General features: G+C 41.5%; 1 protein-coding gene across 1 annotated transcript in view; it reads right to left on the bottom strand.

Annotated features, from left to right (window-relative positions):
• Positions 1-1,240: 1,240 nt before the first annotated feature.
• Positions 1,241-21,846, bottom strand: part of KLF12 (Kruppel like factor 12) — a 241,689-nt gene continuing 221,083 nt past the window's right edge. The window contains exon 7 of the mRNA XM_039240081.1: positions 1,241-3,578. Within this exon, the coding sequence (XP_039096012.1) occupies positions 3,397-3,578 (182 nt within the window). The 3' untranslated portion in view covers positions 1,241-3,396. The remainder of the gene's footprint in view (positions 3,579-21,846) is intronic.

Raw genomic sequence — 21,846 nt, forward strand, 5'->3', positions numbered from 1 at the left:
GGTGGATAGGGAAGCGTGACTCTTTCTCCTAACAACTCAAGATCAGAATATGGGGAGGGCATCTATCAAGACCTCAGAGTAACTTGTAACTTTTTCAAAAACTGTTAACTCCCTTGAACTCCATCTCTACAATGCAGAGATAGTCAGGTCTACTATAGCTTCTCAAGCCATTCTCAGCCACAGAGGCTGCCTGTGCAGCAACTCTCAAAACACGCATGTGCGTCCAACTGCAAACTGAACAGCTCCAAATTGAAAACCAGAGAATGATTCTAGTTAAGGAACTGACAAGTCCTTTGGATTCTGCCCCTTTACTGTTGTTCATCATCTACTACTGTGCTTTTTAAAAGAGGCTAGAATGCATATAGATGAAATGGAGGAGGCTTTTCCATGCCTGAAGATATTCGTACTTAAAAATGCAATTCCTTCTCTCCCAAATCACTTTCCTTTCCATGGGGAAACACAAGTAGAAAACTCACCGGGGAGAATTTGCTATGTCCTGGGATGCGCCCCAAGTAAGTTTTCATCTGGGGGGGGGAGTAGGGGGAAGATCAGCAACTCACTGCTTGTGCTTGGATCCCCCTTTAGAAGTATCGATCGATTATGTCGAAAGGGGGGAAATGGCATAATGCTGACAGGTTTATCGTTTAACTTACCATCTCCATCTCAGTCTGGTTTCTACTTTCAGAGGGTGGAGAAAAAGCTCGCTTCCCTGAACCTTTCCGATGTGATCAGAGAGGAGCAGCTCATTTAGTTCTGTGCTAAATTTAAGTCAAGCTGTCACTCAGGAAGCTCCCACTGCCTGTCAGTTCCATGAATTCTAAAAACCATTTCTACTTGTAACACTCTCAAGATGTCTCTCCACAAAGAAAAGATTGCCCCCTCTTCCACCACTCCCCACCCCCCACCCCTCCAGAGTAAGCAGAGCGAAATCAAGTCTACACTGCGCCTGGGCGATTCACCCACTAACAGCCAACCAAGTTCCAGGACCAGCAGTGAGCACGTCGTGGCCACGTTGGCCGCTCTCTCTGTTCCTTGCCACTGACCAGTAACCAACGCTGGCGTGTGCCAAGAAACCTGTTTCTCTCCAAAATGGTCACAAGCAATGAGAAGTAGGAATTGTATACAGTACAGATAAAAAAAATTTTCCAGTTGGTAAAAAAAAAAAAAAAAGAAAAAGAAAAAAACACAACAACCAAAAAAACCCAGTGCTTGGTGGGTAGTAAGATTGTGTAGCAAAAGAAGCTGTTTATCAATAGAATCGCAGCCCTTGTTCGAAGGAAAGATGCCTGATGAATTTTTCAGACCTGGCAGAAAATGCAGAGCACGTATTTTTGAAGACGGAATTTGACCTGAAAATCATGATGCTGTTGCTTGAACATTTAAAAACAATTCCTTTTAATACCATCCGACATGAATTGTCCTTGTTTCAATGTTTATAGTTCTTGCTTCATCATTAAAGTTTCTCTGAACAAGAAGATGATCCTGAAAAGGATAGTTCTACAACCGGAAATTATTTCAGAATGTTCAAACATTGAAAAATGAGCTAGGAATATCGTGAGGTTAATTTGTGCAATTCCCCAAATCAAGTGTTTGTGATTAAAATATGTTGCAAAGGCCTATGCTGGCAACTTTTTATATCTAAGCTATAAAAAATCTTAACAACGACAACAACAATAACAAAAAAACTCACCAAGCCCCTTCGCCACGTAAAGCTGAAGAAAAAAAACACAACAACCCAGCTCTTAGTGGGGAAACACATATGATAATTTTTCTAAAAGAATGCTTGTTGGTGATGTATTGCTTTGTTTCCTGTATACTTCGCTAGTTGCAAGAAAGGCTCATGATTTTAGGGGGCTGACGGGATGATCATCTCCTTCCTCTCACCCTCAGCATAGGATGAGTGGGTTCAACATCCCCGTAGATGCCAGTGTAGAACCCCTGGGTTCTGATACGGTTTAGAAAATGAAGTCTATATAGAAGAACCTATTGGAGAGTCACTCAGCCTTGGCTCTCCGAGTGAGGATACTAGCACCATGTCAGGCTTTCCTCGGGGAGCGCTCCCTTTCCACTGACTCGGTTCCAAGGAGAACTGACCCATTAGCCCACGGGTTAACTCCCTGCTATGCCTCCTTGGCTTTTCTAGTCACCAAATAACTGTTTTCAAACAAGAAAAGGGGAGCATACTCTTTAATTGTGGGACTCAACCAAGCAGGACAACAAACAGCAGAAAGATTACCTCAGGGCTGTGAATGTAACCAAAGCATCTAAAATGCTAGGGTGTTTTTTACAATCCCTTTAGTAAGTATGAAAATTGGTAACGTGAGTCCTCAGTGAAGTTATTGTAGGCAAGTCCTTTTATTCATTATTGCTTTTCTCCTCAAGAGGCGCATTATTCCATCTCTGCTTTGTCTGATTTTTCATGTTCACTGACTTTGCCTGAGCAGCCCCACCTCTTACCTTGGTGCCAGTGTGTCTAAGAAAGTTTTTTTTTTTTCTTCCCCTGATTCCTTGTAATCAAATACTAGGGGCAGGAAGAGATGATGCCTAGGTGACAGAACACTGCAATTTGAAGTGGGGCAGTAGTTTTTTAGACAGGCTCTTCCTATTCAACTACAGAACACCTCTGTGCCAGTCCATGCCAGGGCAGACACCGAGACTGGGCTCCAACTGAAATGTCGCTGCCCCTCTGCTCGAACAGATGAACAAAACAGAATCAAAACAAAACGAAAACAATCAACGACAAACAAATGAAAGGTTCAATGTTGGTTTTCTTCAGGGCATGGCAGAATGACAAGTTGCGGGTGATATCTAGTTGCCGTCATCGCTATTGCAAAGGGCTGCCTGAGTGCCCCTTTATTTTCAGGTAATGGAACCTCTCCAACAGGCTTCTTCTTCTCTACTTTCATGCTGCTTGCTGGTAACAGATTGGATGTGTGTTCTATCTTACTGAGACAGTAACTAAAATTTCAGTAAAAAGAGGGTAAGGGGTGGGATGATGGGGAGAAGAATCCAAATTTAAAAGGTCTTGCTCTAGCCAGCAATTTGTGGTAGACGACCTTTATGGTATCGGTAACAAAATGTCTGACAGCTCAGAAAACGTACACGCTACAGACATCTTGAAATGGCAGAGTACACAGCACGGGAAACGATGCCTGGCTCTTCGGCATTTGTGTCACGGGTCTCCCAGGCCAGCGTGAAGACGTTTCTCGTGTGGTCGTGATGGGGGTTACCTTCAGACCGCAAGGAGGAGAGTTCCTTCCTTTTCCTGCTCTGGGTTCAGACATCGTGGGATGGTGATGCCCTTTTGTGTGAACACTGTGACGGGGATTCAGCCCTGCTGAATTGGGTGCCGCTAAGAGACCCAGCTCTCACGCCCAGCTGGACAGGTAGCACTCCTCACACCAGCATGTGCCTCCGGCGGTGCAGTGCCAAGTGATCCGACCGGGAAAAGCTGCGGTCACAGTCCGCGCACTTGAATGGCTTCACTCCCGTGTGTTTGCGGTAATGCCTTGTCAGTTCGTCCGAGCGCGCGAACTTCCAGGTGCAGCCTTCCCAGGTGCACTTGTACGGTTTCTCTCCTGGAAGAAAAAGGGACACACGCTTTGGTGCTCCATCGCTTTTCCGTAATAACCAAGACAGTGCTACGTGTGGGGAAACTGCGGCTTTCCAGGGGGCTTTTCCATCTGGTAGCCCTTCTGTCCGGAAACCTTACCATCCCGCCAGCGGGGTGGGGGGTCGGTCGGGGGGGGGGGGTTCAATCTCGTCTCTCCCGTTGGGACACCTGGCAGAGTTCGTCAACGCCTGCACCCTCAATTACGGGGGAGTTACTTTCCGGTCAAAATATCAAAAGGCGTAAACTGATCACTGCTGGATCCAATCACAACTGGGTGACTAAAGAGGCGTTTTAGGTCTCTAGCTAGGGTTGACTGGGCTCTAATGCTGGAACTCCCAAGAATTATCAAGGGTAATTAGTTATGTTTTGTCTCCATACTCCTCCCCAAATGTACATCACTTAGATGGCTTAAAGCTGTTTTACTACATGACATCCATTTATCAGCCATTGAGAATGTACAGAATTTCATGAAAAGGTAAAGCACTCCACCACTCCCCAGAAATGAGGTATGAAGTACATGTCATTCATAAACCATCTACTTTTTGCTTGTCTCCTGGACAGGAATCCTAGATAGCTTCAGAGTGTAAAGTTTAAATACCCTTTTCAGTGATTTAATTACGGTGAGCCCTGAGGAATCATCAAGTTGGGTCTCGTGTTGAAACTCATGGTGAAAAGCAGTCTGAAGAAGTATGTAATTTGACCAGGTCCTTCAGTCAACTTGTAAGGACAGTAAAATATGCAAAGGCTTTGCTGGGAAAAGATACACTATCCATTGTCCAAATGAACTCCCAGGGGGAGAGAGACAATGGTTGACCCAGGTGTGTTTTTTTCCGGGCTCTCACTCAGAATGGAAGCCCTGTCCCCAGGCAACCCCACAAAAAGTGATCTCTCCTATTCCTTCCATTCAATAGTCAACGGTAGGATTCCTGGCCTCACACAGTCTTTGGTGAAAAGGACCTACAACAGGAAAGGGAGTTTTGGGCCGATTCCTGTGCAAAGTGAGTAGTGTTAACCCCACCTTACAGATGAGAAAACTGAGGCTCAGTGTAGGAAAGTAACTTGCCCGAAGTCAGAAAAAAAAAAAAAAAAAAGAAGTGTTTGGCTCCAAATCCAGCGCTTTGCACTCTGTTACAGTGGAATGTAGAATTCTTTTCCCTTGTAAACTCTGTCATATCCTCAAAGTTAGTTCTACTTTCTCAGACATTCCCAAATTATTCATTTCTTACTTCTATGACATCATCTATCACAATATATCATAAAGATTTTATTTAGGTGCCTTTTCCTCGACCATTTTCTGAATATGTGGAGGTCAAGGACCAGGCCTCTACCATTTCAGTATCCTTGGAGCCTAGGATAAATATCAAACAAGTGCTTGAATGAATCACCAAAACTACCACACACACACACACACACACACAGACACACACACACACACACACACACACACACACACACACACAAGTACTGGGCCCTGTAAATGATAGTATAAGGGACACCTACGTGCGAGAACCTAGCCTGAACTGGACCCAACATTTCTCACCCAACCGTGAAATAAATTCTATCCATATGGGTCCTTTCAGGATCAGGAGATCCTTTCAGAAGTGACTGAACTGCACAGACCCATTACATCTAAAAATATTGACGCTCTAATGGTGGGCTACAGAAAGCTCCAGGTTATTCTCAAAGAACTCCTTTCAAGTGGAAGCCTACTGAGTGGATTAGCCCCAAACCTCACCCTCTGACGCATTCTGGCTATCCTACAGAAACAAAAATCTTCATTTGCAGGTGTCTATTGACCAAAGGTGAACGGGAATTAAAAAAAGAATAATAAAAATTTAGCAAACCCCCTAACTCCTCCATAGTGTAGCAATGGCAACTGTTAACATGCTTTGATTTGTATGCCACCCTAGATGTTTGGGACGTTTATTATCACAAGCATGGGTGGGAAGAAGCTGAGCTTGATATAAATCACGTCTTCAAGGACACATCCATCCTTGGGGCACTGAGCTCAGCTAGCGGGCTGTGTTGCCAACGGGCCTCTCTTAGCTCTCTCCTGTGTCATTAGGAACCAGCCACAGAGAGTGGAAAGTCTAGGAAGGAAAGAATCCAGGGCTTTCTCAACTGTAGGGTGGATGGAGAAGCGTCACCTCTGTATGACTCCCCTTGCCGTTCCAGATAAAGTGAGGGGAAGGGGACCCAGAGCTGGGACACGCCTGGGAAGGAAGCAGAGGCAAGGAGGACTCAAGAACTTCTGGTCTCACCTCAGGAGGGATGTTACAGGTTCGGGTGGCCCATCCTGGGGACACTTCCTTGTCTCAGGTGCTCTCCGAACTTCCTTGTACCTCCAAAGTAGGCACTTCGTATTCTCTAATTTCTTCCTCACCATTCTAACAGTCTTACTTTTACTTGTGTTTTGGCCGTTTAATAATGGCATTTCTATCCTTTACACTTGAAAATCTATAGCAGAGTGTGGTAAGCTGTGGCTCCCAGGCTAAATCAGTGTTTGGCCTGTTTTTGGTGCAAGCGTTGAGCTTACAGTGGTTTTTACACTTGTACGTGGTTGAAAGAAATCAAGAGGACTATTTCATTGCATGTAAAAATTACATGAAATTCAAATTTTAGTGTCCATAAATAAGTTTTTACTGGAATACAAATCATGTTCATTTGTCTACATGTTGGTTATGGCTGTCTTCCAGTGATGGCAGAATTAAGCACTGCAACAGAGAATAATGTAATAAAGTATCTAGGCCTGTAGTGCTTAGACTATTTACTATCTGGCCCTTTATACAAAGTTTACTGACCCTTGATGTAAGGGAGGCACCTGAGCTTTTTGTAGGCTTCCTGATTATAGGAACATATTGACTTGGGGTATATAATACACACTGCTAATTTGGGATGGGTGGGTGAGGGAGTATTTTGGCTATAGAATAATCACTTAATCTTCACTAAGGACCCCAACTAAACTTCTAACAGCACACTCAGTAATAAACACACATGATATTTCACATCACATACTTTGAGCATTCTGGATTGAATGACTCTCTGAAAAGGCTCACCCAATCCAATCTGAGTTTAAAAAATATCTTTAGGATCTTTCCCGCTCATTAAAAGATGAAGAGGGTCTTCCTATGAGAGCGAGGTCAGGATGGGGTAGGGTCAGGAATGTCTCTGTATACTTTACTCGGTAGCTGAAAGAACAGTGATTCTACACGGTGGAGGCGCCTCTCCAATCCCTTACACTACAGTTGTCTTATGAGGCCACTATGAACCATGATTTGTTTCTGTTATTAGCTACTGAGTCTGGGAAGGAGGACACCATGAGGGAAGGATCAGAAAGTAGCTTAGCTGTTTGGCATTGTTCCTAACATGGATATTTTAGGGGGCAGGGCACAGGAAGGCAGTGACTGGTAGTGAGGATTTCTGTGAGCCCACAAACTTGGAGCAGGAACACTTTGTGCAAAATCTGAGAAGTATTCTGTGAGGTGGAATCCAGCGCATTAAGCGACCATGAAAGACAAGGCTGGGTGAAACGGGTGCAGTGAGTCAAAAGGTACAAATTTCCAGTTATAGAAAAAAACACGTCATGGGGATGTAATGGAACAGCAGGGTGACTGCGCTTAGCAACACTGTATTATATATTTCAAAGCTGCTAAGAGAGTAGATATGAATGAAAAGTTCCTGTCACACAAAAAAATCATCTGTATCTGTATGTTGACAGATGTTAACTACACTTACTGTAGTGGTAATTTCACAACATATATACAAATATCGAATCATGTTGTATACCTGAAATGGATACAATATTGTATGTCAATTATATCTCAATACGAAAAAGAAAGACAAGGAATAGCTCTCAAAAACACAAGAGGCAGACATGTCTCTACTCTTGAATAAAACCAATGAAAATGATAAGGAAGTTTGTAAGTCATTAGGGGCTAGGTGATGAATGAAGGCATATAATGAAGAATGTAAACCTTCCCCACTCGGCAGCGGGGAGGGAGAAAGTATCAGAAAATTGTAAACTTAATTGTCTGAGCAATGAGTGCATTTTCCTCGGAAATTTTTTATAAAACAGTACACTTTCATTTTACTATCCTTGAAAACATAAGCATAATATTCTTTGCCCCTATTGCTTCATTAATAAAATTAGAGTTTGAGTATTCTCCCTTCGTGCTTAAAAAAAACAGAGAGGAAAAAGAAAACAATAAAAAGGAAAATAAAAAAAATTAGAGGTTGAGCTATAGGGGGTGGGGGGAGGAGATGGCTGTTCTGATGAGGCAGAGGGTTGGCTTCTGCCCTTCACTCCAGACAGACCTAGGTGTTCATAAGAGACTCTTAAATACAAAGAACAGACTGAAGGTTGACGGGGGATGGCGTGGGGGAGAGGGGACAGTTGGTGAGAGGCACTGAGGAGCGCACTTGTTGGGATGAGCACCGGATGTTGTATGTAAGTGACGAATCCCGGGAATCTATTCCTGAAGCCAAGAGCACAGTGTATACACTGTATGGTAGCCAACTTGGCAATAAATTATGTTTAAACCCTTAGAAAATTATAAGAATAAAACTCATATATATTGGCACGTGCACGCGCACAAGAGAGACACCTAGGTTTTGATTATACCTGCCCAGTGCCTAGCATATTATTAAAAAAAATCAATTAATGCTCTCTTTGGACTAGTCAAGTTCTAGAAGTGGAATAAGAACAATTTTAGTGGTCATTGCACAGTATTAATCTCTATATTTTATGCCTGTGCTTTTAAGAAATTTAAAGGATACAATCTTGGGGTGCCTGGGTAGCTCAATCGGTTAAGCGTCTGACTTTGGCTCAGGTCATGATCTTGCAGTTCATGGGTTCGAGCCCTGCATCAGGCTCTGTGCCAACAACTTAGAGCCTGGAGCCTGTTTTGGATTCTGCGTCTCCCTCTCTCTCTGCCCCTCCCCCACTCATGCTCTGTTTCTCTTTGTCTCAATAATAAATAGAAACATTAAAAAAATTTAAAAAACAAAAGATACAATCTTATAAGCGAATTAGGGTAACAGACAGTTCATGATGTGAGGAAAAGCTTATTAAAAATGATAAATATGTTTGTAAGATATACTGTGGTATGCAGAAATGAGCCCTGAAAGGATATAAGGAACAGACAGAACCTATCTTCCATCCTGTCTTCTTTCCTTCAAAATCTTGCCAGAAAGCAGTTAACTAAATGTAATGATAAGATGTTACTGGAAGGCACAGAATAGGAAGTGTCCTTCCCCTGATGACGTTCTATGGAAAGCACTGGCTTGGACAGCGAGAGGAGTCTGCAATCTCCCCGGCTCTGTTTCTACTGCACACAGCTGCTGTGCATCAGGATGAGAGATGGGGAGAGCAAACACGCTTTCCAGTAATTTCTTCAGGAATCGTGAATTGTCCTTACACTCATTCAAATTAGATTTCTGCAAAAGGGTTATTCAAAACTGTTTTCCCTAAAAATACTCTAAAAATAAAAACAGCATGCCCACCTTCTTCCTTCATTTGTCTAACTCATAAGTACACTTCCAATTCCTAGTGGCAAATCTTTGAAAGAGTAGTTACTATTTTTCAGGAAAAATATCTGGAAGTTTTGACTTGACCATCAGACCACCCGTGATTTTTGCTTCTCCTAATCCCATGAAATAACGAAATGATAGAAAATGGCATGATACATGTCTTTACCAAGAAGTCATAGTAGATGATTTTTCTTTGCTAGGTTGAGACATTAAGCCACTAATGTTTAAGAAAAACCTAAGGACACAAACTGGGTAATTAACTGGTAGCTTAATCCCATGCCATACCTTGGGGAGTTTACTAACTTGCAGGTCTTCAGTTCTGAAGCATTAAGTTCTCCGTATCCCAGGATAAATCCAAGCCATTTCCACACTTTGTATTTGAAAAAAAAGAATGCGGCTATTTTTGAGCGCAATGCATCCTCCTCTGTTCCTTAAAAAACCTGGACTAAACTATGAAAACCTCTGAAAAAGGAAAATGTTAACCAAAACTAATAGCAAGAGCTTCTATTTTTTAAAGTGAAACACTCCTATAAAGATTAAAAAGAGAGCAGAAAAAGAACAAAGAAGGGGGTTTGTTAAGTTTTGTTTTGTTTTGAAACTCTTTTTAACTCCACTTTCGGGGTTCAAGTTAAGTACAATTTCATATGCCTAATTGCTTCTGTGTGTGTGCGTGCGTGCGTGCGTGTGTGTGTGTGTGTGTGTGTGTAGTCACAGGCATTATTTAAACAGAAGTCTAATTAAGTGTCCTGAGAAAATGAAAACTCACATCAGGGTTTTCTTTTTGAAACAGTCAACAAACTGATTTATTATGAGAACCCCCGTCTCTTTCAATTTTGGTTAAAGAAAAGGATTAAGAGTTGCTAAATGCATTTCCATGACATTTACCCAGCAGAAGCATAATAAAGTCTAAAGAAAACACCAGGTCTTGAATGGATTCCCAAAACCCACGAAACAAAAATAACTTTTTCAGGTACCTCCCATCTTCCCATCTGAAATGCTGAAAGGTAAACGTGTACAGAGACAAAAGACAGGTGCCCTTTCATATTAAAATGACGTGTGAGCAATACACAGAAGAGGAATGTGCAGTCTGAAAAATGTCTGGGTCAAACAAAACACCCATGTTCTCACATCAGCTACTCTCTGCTATTTTCTCAAGCAACTGAAAAGGAACACCTTTTGCAACAGGAAGCGCAGGCAATTTTTTTTCAGTTCAGAAGTGCATTTCTGAAATGTGTCCCTGTTTAACTTTTATAAAGTTACGGGGCCCCAGACGCTGACAAACGAGCTTCATTACACCCAAGGCTCAACATATTTGCTGTGACAATCTGTTTCACTTGAGGAATGGTATTTGCATACGATGGGGGGGTGGGGAGGCTGAATCAAGATTCCTATCTTGTCTTCTGGTTTCTATTACATTAGTTCATAAAAGTTCACCCAATTTTAGATCTGGGAGGAAATTAGGTGCTTTTAAAATGAGGAAGCAGAAACTTGGAGCTGAGATTACAAAGCTCTTGACTTGTCTTCAGGGTGGACCAGGCTGCCTTCTTTATTGGTGGTGTTAAGGTGGCATGAAATAGCAGAGGCTTTGAAATGGGGTAGAAAGCCTGGTCTGATGCTGGCTCAGTCATCGATCTGCAATCAGATCTCAAACTAGAGCGGTCAGCTTTCTGAAACACCATTTTCCCATCTGTAAAATGGAAACACCGTTCCTACACGTGGGAAACTAAAAGTACACATGGCATGTGCCTGAGAAATGATGGGTGCTCCATAAAATATTTAATTTTAGAGTTATGAAGTGCAAGGTTTTTCTGTTTTGGCTAGGAAATAGAAATAATATAAAGTTAAAAATAGATTCTGTTGCTATGTTTCAAAGAAAAAGAATGAAGAGTTTTCTGGTAATTGGATGCCAATTGTGATCTTGATTTTCCTAACATTTTAATTATAAAACTACAAACAGAACAATGTAGTATTTTATAATTTGTTTGATCCATTTGATTTTGTCAATTCAGTTAAACACGTAATCAATGTTAGTCTCTGCCCCACTGAATTGTCTGGGCTGAATTAATGGTCTTTTGTCATTATGTGTAAATGAGACAGACTAGATTTGTTTTTTCTTCCCCATGCAATTACATAGTGCATATCTTTGATAAAAACAATATTTGCCAAAGCATATAGCACTTTCCACGCACCACACTTTGTTCTAAGAGCTTTATAGTACACTTTGCAGTAACCAACTCCACTTCACCCAGAGTAGGTATGTGAGAGAGGAGGATTTGAATCTTGGGAATCTGATACCAGAGCTCACAGGTTTTTGTTTTTTTAATGTCCATTTATTTTTGAGAGAGAGCACAAGTAGGGAAGGGATTAAGAGAGGAGGACAGAGGATCTAAGGTGGGCTCTACGCTGACAGTGGCAGACCTGACGTGGGGCCCAAACTCACGAACCGCAGGATCATGACCTGAGCTGAAGTTGGACACTCAACCAACAAAGCCACTCAGGTGCCCCAGAACTCAGTTTTAACCTCTTCTCTGTTTTACCTTTCAAGACTGTAAGTCACTGGTTTAATGAGCCAGGATATCTGGTCAGAGCTGGATAGGCAGATTGAAAATGTGAATTAATACTTGCAGAACAGACAACGTGTTAATGCAGAGACTGGCCCTTCTCATCCAGAAATCAAGTATAAGTGACCTAAAATATCCTATAATAAAAACATATTTTACTGAAAACAAAAAGTTCAAGGTCTAAGGGTAATACTTTATTTGGCTGTTCTGAGTTTATTTTTCCATGTAGTAACAATATTTATTTTGCTATGTTTCTGGTTATATTTTCCTTTTAGTTTCTTTTTCAGAGTTCTTCCTTTACCTGTCACAGAAATGTTTACCAAGATTCTGACTTCTTCTCACCAGCCTAAGTCCTCCTTGGCTCTTACGGCTTCCACCACGACTTGTAAGGAAAAGACTCCTAAATCTCTACATTTCAGTCTCTCTCCTAAGCGTTACAGAGAGATCTACCACAGAAATGGTGTTCCAGAGACAATCTCAACATGACCGAAACTTTACTCAGCAGCTACCTCCTAAATAAGACCAGTTTCTCCTTCTGCTTTGCTCTCTGGAGAAAACGGCAATCCTACCTACTCAGGTATCAAGTCTTAAAGCACTCTAGTTGGAAGGATTTCTTGGACTCTTCACTGCTGCTCTCTGCCTGCCCCAACCTGATTATTACACCTGCCATTCTGCCTCCCAAGTATCTGTCCAGCTGTTCTCTCTAGTCTACCCCCCCAACCGCCACCAGTGGTGGGCAGCCTTTCTTTAGGTTCTTGCCACGTTCCAGTGATGCCAACTTCTAATGGTTCTGTGTCCCTGTCTCTTGTCCCACCCTCTCCAATAACATCCGTTCTACATTGAAGGAACATGTTCTCCAAGACCATCTGATCACGTTGCTGCCTGGTACCCTGGACACGTCCGTGTTAAACTCTCCTCACACCCCACCGTGACTGCTGGTTTTACTGTCCATCCGCCCCATGAAGCGGTTCAGTACTGAGGATGGCTGCGGGTTTTCTTCATCACCATGTCCCCAGGGCCTACCGCGGCTTGCAGCTCAGCTCAGCTCGGCTCAGTGCTAGTAACTGTTGCTTAAATGAAAGACACTACTTTAATTCAAATAGCTCACATTCTTTTAAAAATGTAACATACAACAGTCAACTCAAGAGTGGTTTTAAGGGGGGGTGCCTGGCTGGCTCAGTTGGTGGAGCCTGTGACTCTTGATCTCAAGGTTCTGGGTTCGAGCCTCATGTTGGGTGCAGAGCTTACTTGGAAAAAAAAAAAAAAGAGGAATTTCTTTTGTGAGGCAGAGAGCCATTGCCAGCATCCTACACATTCTACCATCTTTTCTATTCTAATGAATTAGAGTATGCCTTTTTGAAAAGGAAAATAAATTTGGGAGATTTTACTTAAAATTAGTCCTATTTAAAGGTCTGGTCTACAAATATCTCATTTTAAACCTCTGAAATTACTAATATGACCTGTGAGTGAGCCTTCTATTTTGGTGTTCAAATGAGCGTTAATTATTTCCATCTTTAACACATTCACTTTATAATTCTTTTTATTCATAGTTATGAAGCTTTTTTAGAATTATCACAAGCATACTAAGTAAACATCATTTTTATATATTCTTCAGTGGTGGATATATTTTCTGCAAAAAAAATACAGCTCTGCACGATCTTTAATCATTCCATTAAACCCACCAATTTTATCTCAGGAGTAGTTAATTTTGCCATTCAGGATAAGATGACCAAAACTCACAACCTAGCCATTGTTTGATAGAACATAAGAAAGTACAAAGGCTGGGAAAATTATTATCTTACTCCTGCCTACAACACAATTTTGATAGGTATATGGATAAAGTAAACCCAAAAGTAAAAGAAGGAAAATACAGAGCATGGTCATAAGATGCCTTTGTGTTTTTAACTTTCCACTGTCATTAACGATTGGCGTGCTAACACAAAAGGAATTAAGAGGCAGAACTCATTTTGTCATTTATTTCTTCAACTGGGGTAATAATTGGTAGGCTGTTGGAAAAGCCATTCCTTTCCTAGGATATGAAAAAAGGTGAATTTATTTTTAAAAGAAATTAAATAAGGCAATGCTCTTATTTTATTTTTTAATTATTTTAGTATTTATTTATTTTTGAGAAAGAGAGATTGACAGAGTGAGAGCAGGGGAGGGGCAGAAGGAGAGAGAGACACAGAATCTGAAGCAGGCTCCAGGCTCTGAGCTAGCCGGCAGCACAGAGCCCGACGTAGGGCTCGAATCCACGAACTGGGAGATCATGACCTGAGCCGAAGTCGGATGCTTAACCGACTGAGCCACCCAGCTTTTCTTTTCTTTTTTAATTTTTTTTAATGAATAAGACAATGCTTTTAAAAAGAAAGTCAATACAATATGTATAGCGCAGGTACCCGCATTCAGATCATTGTAGATCTTATTAGATTCAACATGCTTCTACTTGGTAAGCCTCCAGGACGGGTTAGAGAAACTCCTCCATAAATGAAAACAAGTACAACTTTCACAGCACTTTGTTATTCATCCAGATTATTCCTGTTCCTTTTAAGAGATGGCGCTTGAATGTTTGCTCGCTGGGGTGAGGAGGTGTTCACCACACCCGTGCTTCAGGACCCATCACCCAGGCTCTGCTGCTGTGGAAACTTGTATCAAGCTCACTCAAGCCTTTCCTATCATGCTTCACAGCAGCAGATATTTGCGGGCATGGCTGTCTCCCCCATCACACTTAAAACTCCTTGCCGTCTTCGTCCTCATAGCGTACGCATAACTGTGCACAGAGCTGCGCACTGAACAAGCACTCAGAAGCTGCCTATTTAATAATGCTTCTGGTCTATTTAATAATGCCTTCTCACTGGCTTTCTAACAAAGTAAAATTTTAATAGACTCCGAAGAATGACCAGTTCACATTAATGAAAAGCTTTAAAAATAGACCATTTAAAGTCACTTGTTATCTCGTTACTTCAAAGCACCTGAATGACCATCACTAAACAGGTACGTAGTGCTGACTGGACATGCATGGGAATGTGGCTTGAGTGGTGAGGAGGCTGGCAGGTTATTAGCAAACTTGTCTGAGAGCACTTGTGTGACACCAACACAGGTTCTAGAGAAACTGGAGTTTGAATCCCAGCTCCACTGCTCAGCCATTGCTGATAGTGGATAAGTGCTCTCACCTTTCAGGGACTTTAGAGATACAACAAGAATAGGAAACAAGGAAGGCACTACTCCTGGAGCTGAGCTCTCTCCCATCTGTGGTCTCCATGTCTGCTCATAGCACTTCCCTCTCCTAACCACACGCGCCGGACGTCTTCAACATCTCCCCCTCTCCTACCCTCCTGTCAATCAGATGCCAGGCCCTGTTGTGTCTACAGCCCCAGTGTTTCCCACATACCTTCTTCTCTGTTGTGACACGGAAATGCCCGAGTACTCTAGGGTCATGGAAGGTTCTACCTGCCTAGGGAGGGAGGGTAGTCAGATGGCTTAACAGCTGAGGGGACACTGAGATAGTGTTGAAAAGCAAGAAGAAAGGAGGCCCCTCAGGCAAGTCATTTCAGGTAGGGGGGAAACGGGCCAATGAGCTCCACATAGATGAGCACATTAGGACATCCATTCCTTTGTTTGCCTGAGGAAAGGGGGAGATTGGGAGAGGGTCAGCAAATGAGGTGTAACAGGTGAACAGGAGTCAGATGAGAAGGGCCTCATGTCCGAGTAGGAAGGTGTCCCCAAACTCCCTGGCGGTCACAGACAGCTCCTATTGTGTTCTTTCAACCTTTTGCTTGGACCTTTATTACAGGGCTTTGCACACTTGACCTCTGTTATGACTATCCATGCAACTCTTATCTAGTACCCTTATGGACAAGTTCATTGAAGATGGGGGCTTAGGTCTCTTTCTGCCTTTTTCAAGAAAAAAATCTATAATGCCTCAGACATAGAAAATGCTCCATAAATATCTATCATGTTGAATCTGTCTACAAGTGGGCTTTTTCAAATGGAAAATTATGTTTTACTAAGCATTTTATATATATTCCTTATAGGGTTTTTACATTATCATTTTATCAAAATGATGATAAAGAGGGCTTATTAAGCAACAGCTTTCACTCAACTTCTTGTGAATCATAAAAATTTTAAATCAGGAGAGTCTGAAGTACAGAGGTGACATTATTACAGCTGCTTGTGATGACTGCGTACTAAATGATGCACACTTTTTTGCCTTGAACCTGTGGTTACAGTAACAACATATACCTAGATCAATATGCCTACATACACAATTTCAATTCGGCAAATAATTATTGAGTCCTTGAGACATGATAGTCACCGTAGTGACTGGAAACATAAAAATGAGGCCCCCCCCCACGGTAATTATGCAACAATGTGCTACGTTTATGGTCAAAGATAAAAATGAAACAGAACACCTGAGACTCACAGAGTGAAGTGAGTTTCAGTAAGGGACCAAGGACAGATTCAGACTCTTGTCTGCTGACTTCAGTTTAGTTCTATTTCTATTATAGTTTCTTATTTCTCAGCAAGTACCAATCTGCTCATACTTATGAGCTGTTTGGCTGAGGCTCACCAACAACTTGTTGGGAAAGGATTTTTGCCTGAAAAATGTTGGTTTGTGCTTCAGCGATTAATTATCTTGGCATCACTAAGCCTGAGACTTTATCTAACAACAAATCTAGACAGTGGGCCTGATACAGAGCTTTATATGAACGAGTTATTTAACTAATGAAGAGAGATGTGAAAATCTAAGCAGTCCCCCACTACCTGATCTGACAAGCAAGACCTGTGAACAAAAGGCCACTCATATGCACAGCTGGCACAAAACTCATGAATGTCTTTGTAGGAATATCATCAAACCATTTCAGAATCACACCCAGTGAAACAAGATGTCAAATTAGAAGCAAGAAATGTAGGAATAGCAGTGAAAAAAGTGATGAGGCAAGTAACAAAGTGAAAAATCATGGAATCTGCAAGCATTCAGCATAGATGTGTGTGTGTGTGTGTGTGTGTGTGTGTGTGTGTGAGAGAGAGAGAGAGAGAGAGAGAGAGAGAGAGAGAGAGAGACTGTGTGTTCATGCATGCATGTGTTCCAAATGCATAATCATTATCTGGTGCTAATTACCAAATGATATTAATTACAAAGCATTGTTCCTCAAGGGAAGAGCTAAATAATGCATCATTGTCTTCATTTGTAAAGGTAGGAAAGGACACATTTTAGAGACTTAAATTGCAACTGGTTAATAATTTTAAAGCATCCATAGAAGTAAATTTCTTTGATGTGTAAAATTCAGACATGAGCTACTTCTGCTAAAGCCAGATAGATAAGAAATGTAATTGCTTTACATTTCCTAATTTTTAAAATTCAGGCATAGGGTTTTCCTATGAATTAAAATGAATACTGGATAACATGGCTAACTGAAGCTCACAGATTTACTGGAGAGTAGGATATCAAGTTTGAGTATAAAATATTCCCAGATTCATTTCAAACTGAGCATTTTTTTTATGTTAAAATTACTTTTTAAAAGGGGCACCTGGGTGGCTCAGCCGGTTGGGCGTCCAACTCCGGCTCAGGTCATGATCTCACGTTTCATGGATTCGAGCCCCGCTTCGGGCTCTGTGCTGACAGCTAGCTCAGAGACTGGAGCCTGCTTCAGATTCTGTGTCTCCCTCTCTCTCTGACCCTTCCCTGCTCATGCTATCTCTCTCTCTCTCTCAGAAATAAATAAAACATTAAAAAACTTTTTTAAAAAATTACTTTTTAAGAAATCTGGTTTAAAAAGTAACTTTACATTTCCTTTTCTTGGTTCATCATTAAATTGCAATATTCTGCAGAACAGTGGTAATTCTGTCACATCCCACATACCACCAGAGGGTTCTAGTTGACTTTCAGACCCTCTTACAGGAGACCCAACAGCCGGGTGTAGTGCACCATCTAGTGGCTGCAGGAATCACCGATGCCTGAAGGTTTCTTGTACTGTATTTTAGAAAATACTAGGATATACATGTTTCTAGAAAATAAGGGAATTATAAATAGCAATTCCAGATTCATAAGCCTATTTCCATCTAAAATTTATATTTAAATCATTTAATAAACAATAAAATTCTTGAAATGAGGGAAATTCATAATAACATGCTAGTTATGGATAACAAAGGCTTAGATAACCATTAATTTAACTATGCTGCACATTCATCTAAAGTACACTGTAGGTGCTTCATGCAAAGGAGACACAATGTATACTAGTGAAGGGAACAATGTACCTGCTGCTTTTTACTGTGCCTTAAACAATTTACCACAGGGGAGTGTTAGCAGAGGTATTTAAAAACGTTTGGGCAAGTATTTATGTTATTATCTAAACTGCACAGTCATGACAATATACTTACATTATTTTTAAATTTAAAAAGGCATTCTTCAGAATTTCCCTTTTTACTCTAAATTGCTAGTATCTAGAAAATATTCCTCTTTTGCTCTTCTACCAATGTGTTCAATTTACTGCGTGAGTCCTAAATAGATGACTGGTCATGTACTCATAACACACAAAAGATTAAGTGTTAAAGGTGAAATTAACGTGACTTTATCCGAGAAAATTTCTTATGGCTTCTTGCCCACCTCCTATAGTGTGCGTAGATCTTGTAAGTCATGTTATAATCCCACACTCTACATTCATTGTCGTTGGTCACACACAAATAACTTACTCAATGTGCCTGGAGCAAAGGTAAGGCTAAGATATTTATTAAAAGCAAAGCAAGCCAACCTCAATCCCTATACAACTAGTGTTGACTTCACTTTGAACGCGATGTTGAGAAATCTTGCAGAGAATTATAAATCAGAAACAAGTATGGGCTCCCATTGAACAAATGGCAGTAAATCAACCAAATCTCATTCTTTCTTTTTAGAAGTACTATTATTTGATAATTTAGGAGGCTATGTCTTGCAGCGTAAGTATCTCCTTGCAAAGTAGCTGAATGGGCTTGGGGCATCTTGGTTTGGAGCAGGAATTTCACAAGGACGTACTGATGTGGCTGTAAGATCAAGAAGGATGGAGGTAGGATGATTAGGTGAATTTTTAGCTAATGGTTAATGAATTAAGACCCTCTTGGAGGGAAGTCTCTGGGATCACATCTCAGGGCTTTGTCCTTGAACCTGTCCTACTTAACACCTGGCAAAAATGGAAAAGCTGAAGGACAGAGCTAAAATACTAAATGTAGGTGGGCAGAGAGAGAGTTCAATGTCATTTCAAATTATTAGAAGAATGGGACCCAATAAATGAAATGGATACAGAATAATTATTTCCCAGACTTGAAAGGGCAAGTGCAGCCCTCAGAATACCGATTCTATCCTGTATCTCCCACAAGAGACCAGCCGGCCTGCAGCGGAGTGTCCAGGGAGAGGAAACGCTCTGCTCCTGAGGGAGCCATCCTTGAGGGACAACTACAAACACAACATTGAATGTTTAGGTTAAAAAGTGTTTCTTAAAATGTTGTATTTATTTTTGTGAGCAAGAAGAAAGAGTGTGAACAGGGGAGGGTCAGAGAGAGAGGGAGACACAGAATCCGAAGCAGGCACCAGGCCCTGAGCTGTCAGCACAGAGCCTGACGTGGGGCTCGAACTCATGAACCGTGAGATCATGACCTGAGCCAAAGTTGGATGCTTAACCGACTGAGCCACCCAGGTGCCCCTGAATGTTTAGGTTTTAAAAGAAAACAATTATAGGTACAAGAGATGGCCAAGAGTTGGGTTCGGCACATTTTGATTTAGATGACTTAAGAAAAGAGAGTCAATTGCTAGAAGACTTAATACTATTTTTTGCATTTTAAAACCTCTTTCTGCAAATTGTGGTGTGAAAAATTTAAAAGACACAGTGACATGTTGGAATATAGCTAGAAAAACGTGGCTATGACAACTGAGGGTACCTGATTTGGAGAAATGAAGATGCCGGGTTGGAGACTGGGTTTCGAGGGGCAGCAGGACCAGGAAGTGAAAACAAGAGCATGATGACTGGAGCTATTCCGTCAACCAGAAGGTCCTGAGAGCCAATCAATGCCATGACAGGCAATTCAGTACTGTGCGAGGTGACGACTTGGGCCTCGAAAATTGCACCCAACTTGTCTTGCAGAAGAATCAGCTCTCTGCCACTGGACGTTACTAAAAATCGCTGCTGTGGGAACACTACCTGACCAGGAGATACCATTATACAAAGGAGGTAATGACAGCTGCAACCACCGGGACTTGTGAGCATCCAATAAGAGAAAAGAAGTGTAAGTGTGCAGAAAACTGCATCGGAATGACTTGTTCTTTGTGAGAGACGACATGTAAGGGATTCCCCTAGTTAGGAAACAAAGTACACTCTCTGGTGTACAAGGTCCATTCGGACCCTAGGAGTCTATGACTTCATCTTATTAATAACCCAAACTAATTAATTCCGGTTCAACATTCAAAGTTTATATTGGTTGATTGCATTATGCCCCCACCCCCCGACTTTCACAGTCTACATTAAAACCTGTAAGATGCAATCCCTTAATGCCATGAAGTTAGAGCCTTTAATAGTACCTAATTAAACCATTTCCTCTGGTTCGTTGTTCATCGTTTGCATAAATGGAATAGAGAGGTCTGTGTACAAATGACGTTAAATCGTATGTCAGTAAGCTCAAGGAAAAAAGAAATAACACAAATATATGATGATTTAGCGAAGAAAGATCCTTCTTTTTTTTTTTTTTTTTAAATAACAGAAACGCTCCCTTTAAAACTCAGTATTATGACCTGATCATACTTAACGACTATGATTTACGTTCACTATCTACGGACAGGATGGAACATGCTTATTTGACTTTCATGTCTTTATATTCATTCTTTGCCTAAATGGTAACAAAAACGGATTCAAAAATAATGTCTAAGAAATGAAATGAAAAACTCTCCTGGGGAAGCTCAGAATCAATGGAGAGAAAAGAATCTGGAATTAAGTAGAAAAAGGAAAAGGGTCGGGAGCAGGGATGAAAGATGAGGAGGAAGTATGCAAAATGTGTTGAATTACTGGAAACATTAAAAGATACGTTAGATGAGCAAAAGTAAGTTTCAGATTCTACAATGCTTTTTTGACTTCAGGCAAGCCTCCTAAGCCGTAACTTCATCACACATGCGTGCGCGCCCACGCACATGATGCCCAGTCTCGGTGTTTGTGGAGTCATGGAGCAGTTTATGTAAAGCAGTGTTGGAAACCGTCTAATAACATGACAAAACAAATGGCAAAGAATGCTGGCTTAAGTGATTTTGCTACCTCAGCTGGGAAACGGTTTTCACAGTGTGGTTATTTTACTATATTTGAGATGGCCATACTATTCACACAGCCCAACGGGAGTCTGTTACGCTTGAAGTTTCTGGGTAGCGGCAGGTGCTGGTGTCTGATTCATGCTGAGGGGAGTCACTGGACTCCCCCTACCCCACCTGTGGCACGTCGCTACCAGGAGTTGCCAGGAACGTGTGTGAATGAGTTTCCCTCTTCCATCTGCTTCTTTGAGCTTCACACATTCTAGTCACCACTCTTCTCAGAAAAGGTAGTATAACTGTGGGGCCCTCCTTGCACCTCCAGTCTCTTCCCAGAGCCTTCCACTGGTGGCTCCCAACAGGATCCAGGAGCCAAGGAAGGCAGGGGATGCCAGCTAAGGGACACGCAACACAGAGGACGGAAGGGGTTGGTGGATGAGTACATGGGTGGGTATATGGACAGGTGGAGGGGGAGATGGCTGGGGGTGGGTGGGTGTGTGGATGAGTGGACAGTGACAAAGTCAGTAAATCATGTGTGGTCTCAATTTCCAAAAACTACTCTCTCTATATATATACAATGCCAGTGAGAATCAAATGGAATGATGTGAAAATATTTTTTGAACTCTTTACAGTGCTATGTGTATGTCAATTTTATTTTATGTTTTTGGTTTATTTACTGGGTTCTTTGGGGAATGAGACTGAGGGGAGAAAAGCATGATCTAAGTGGTGGTTAAAATGCTAAACTTTAAGAGAACAGAATACTTTTGTTCAGCTTGTTCTTCAATGCGCTTTGTGGATATTTTAAAATGCGCTAAACTAGACAGTGATTAAGCGGCAATGCTGATTATAAAAAAAAAGGCTAGATCTTGGTGTCATACCATCGTAAA

Source organism: Hyaena hyaena, unplaced genomic scaffold (genome assembly GCF_003009895.1).
Source record: "Hyaena hyaena isolate Hyena2069 unplaced genomic scaffold, ASM300989v1 scaffold_166, whole genome shotgun sequence".
NCBI lineage: Eukaryota > Metazoa > Chordata > Mammalia > Carnivora > Hyaenidae > Hyaena > Hyaena hyaena.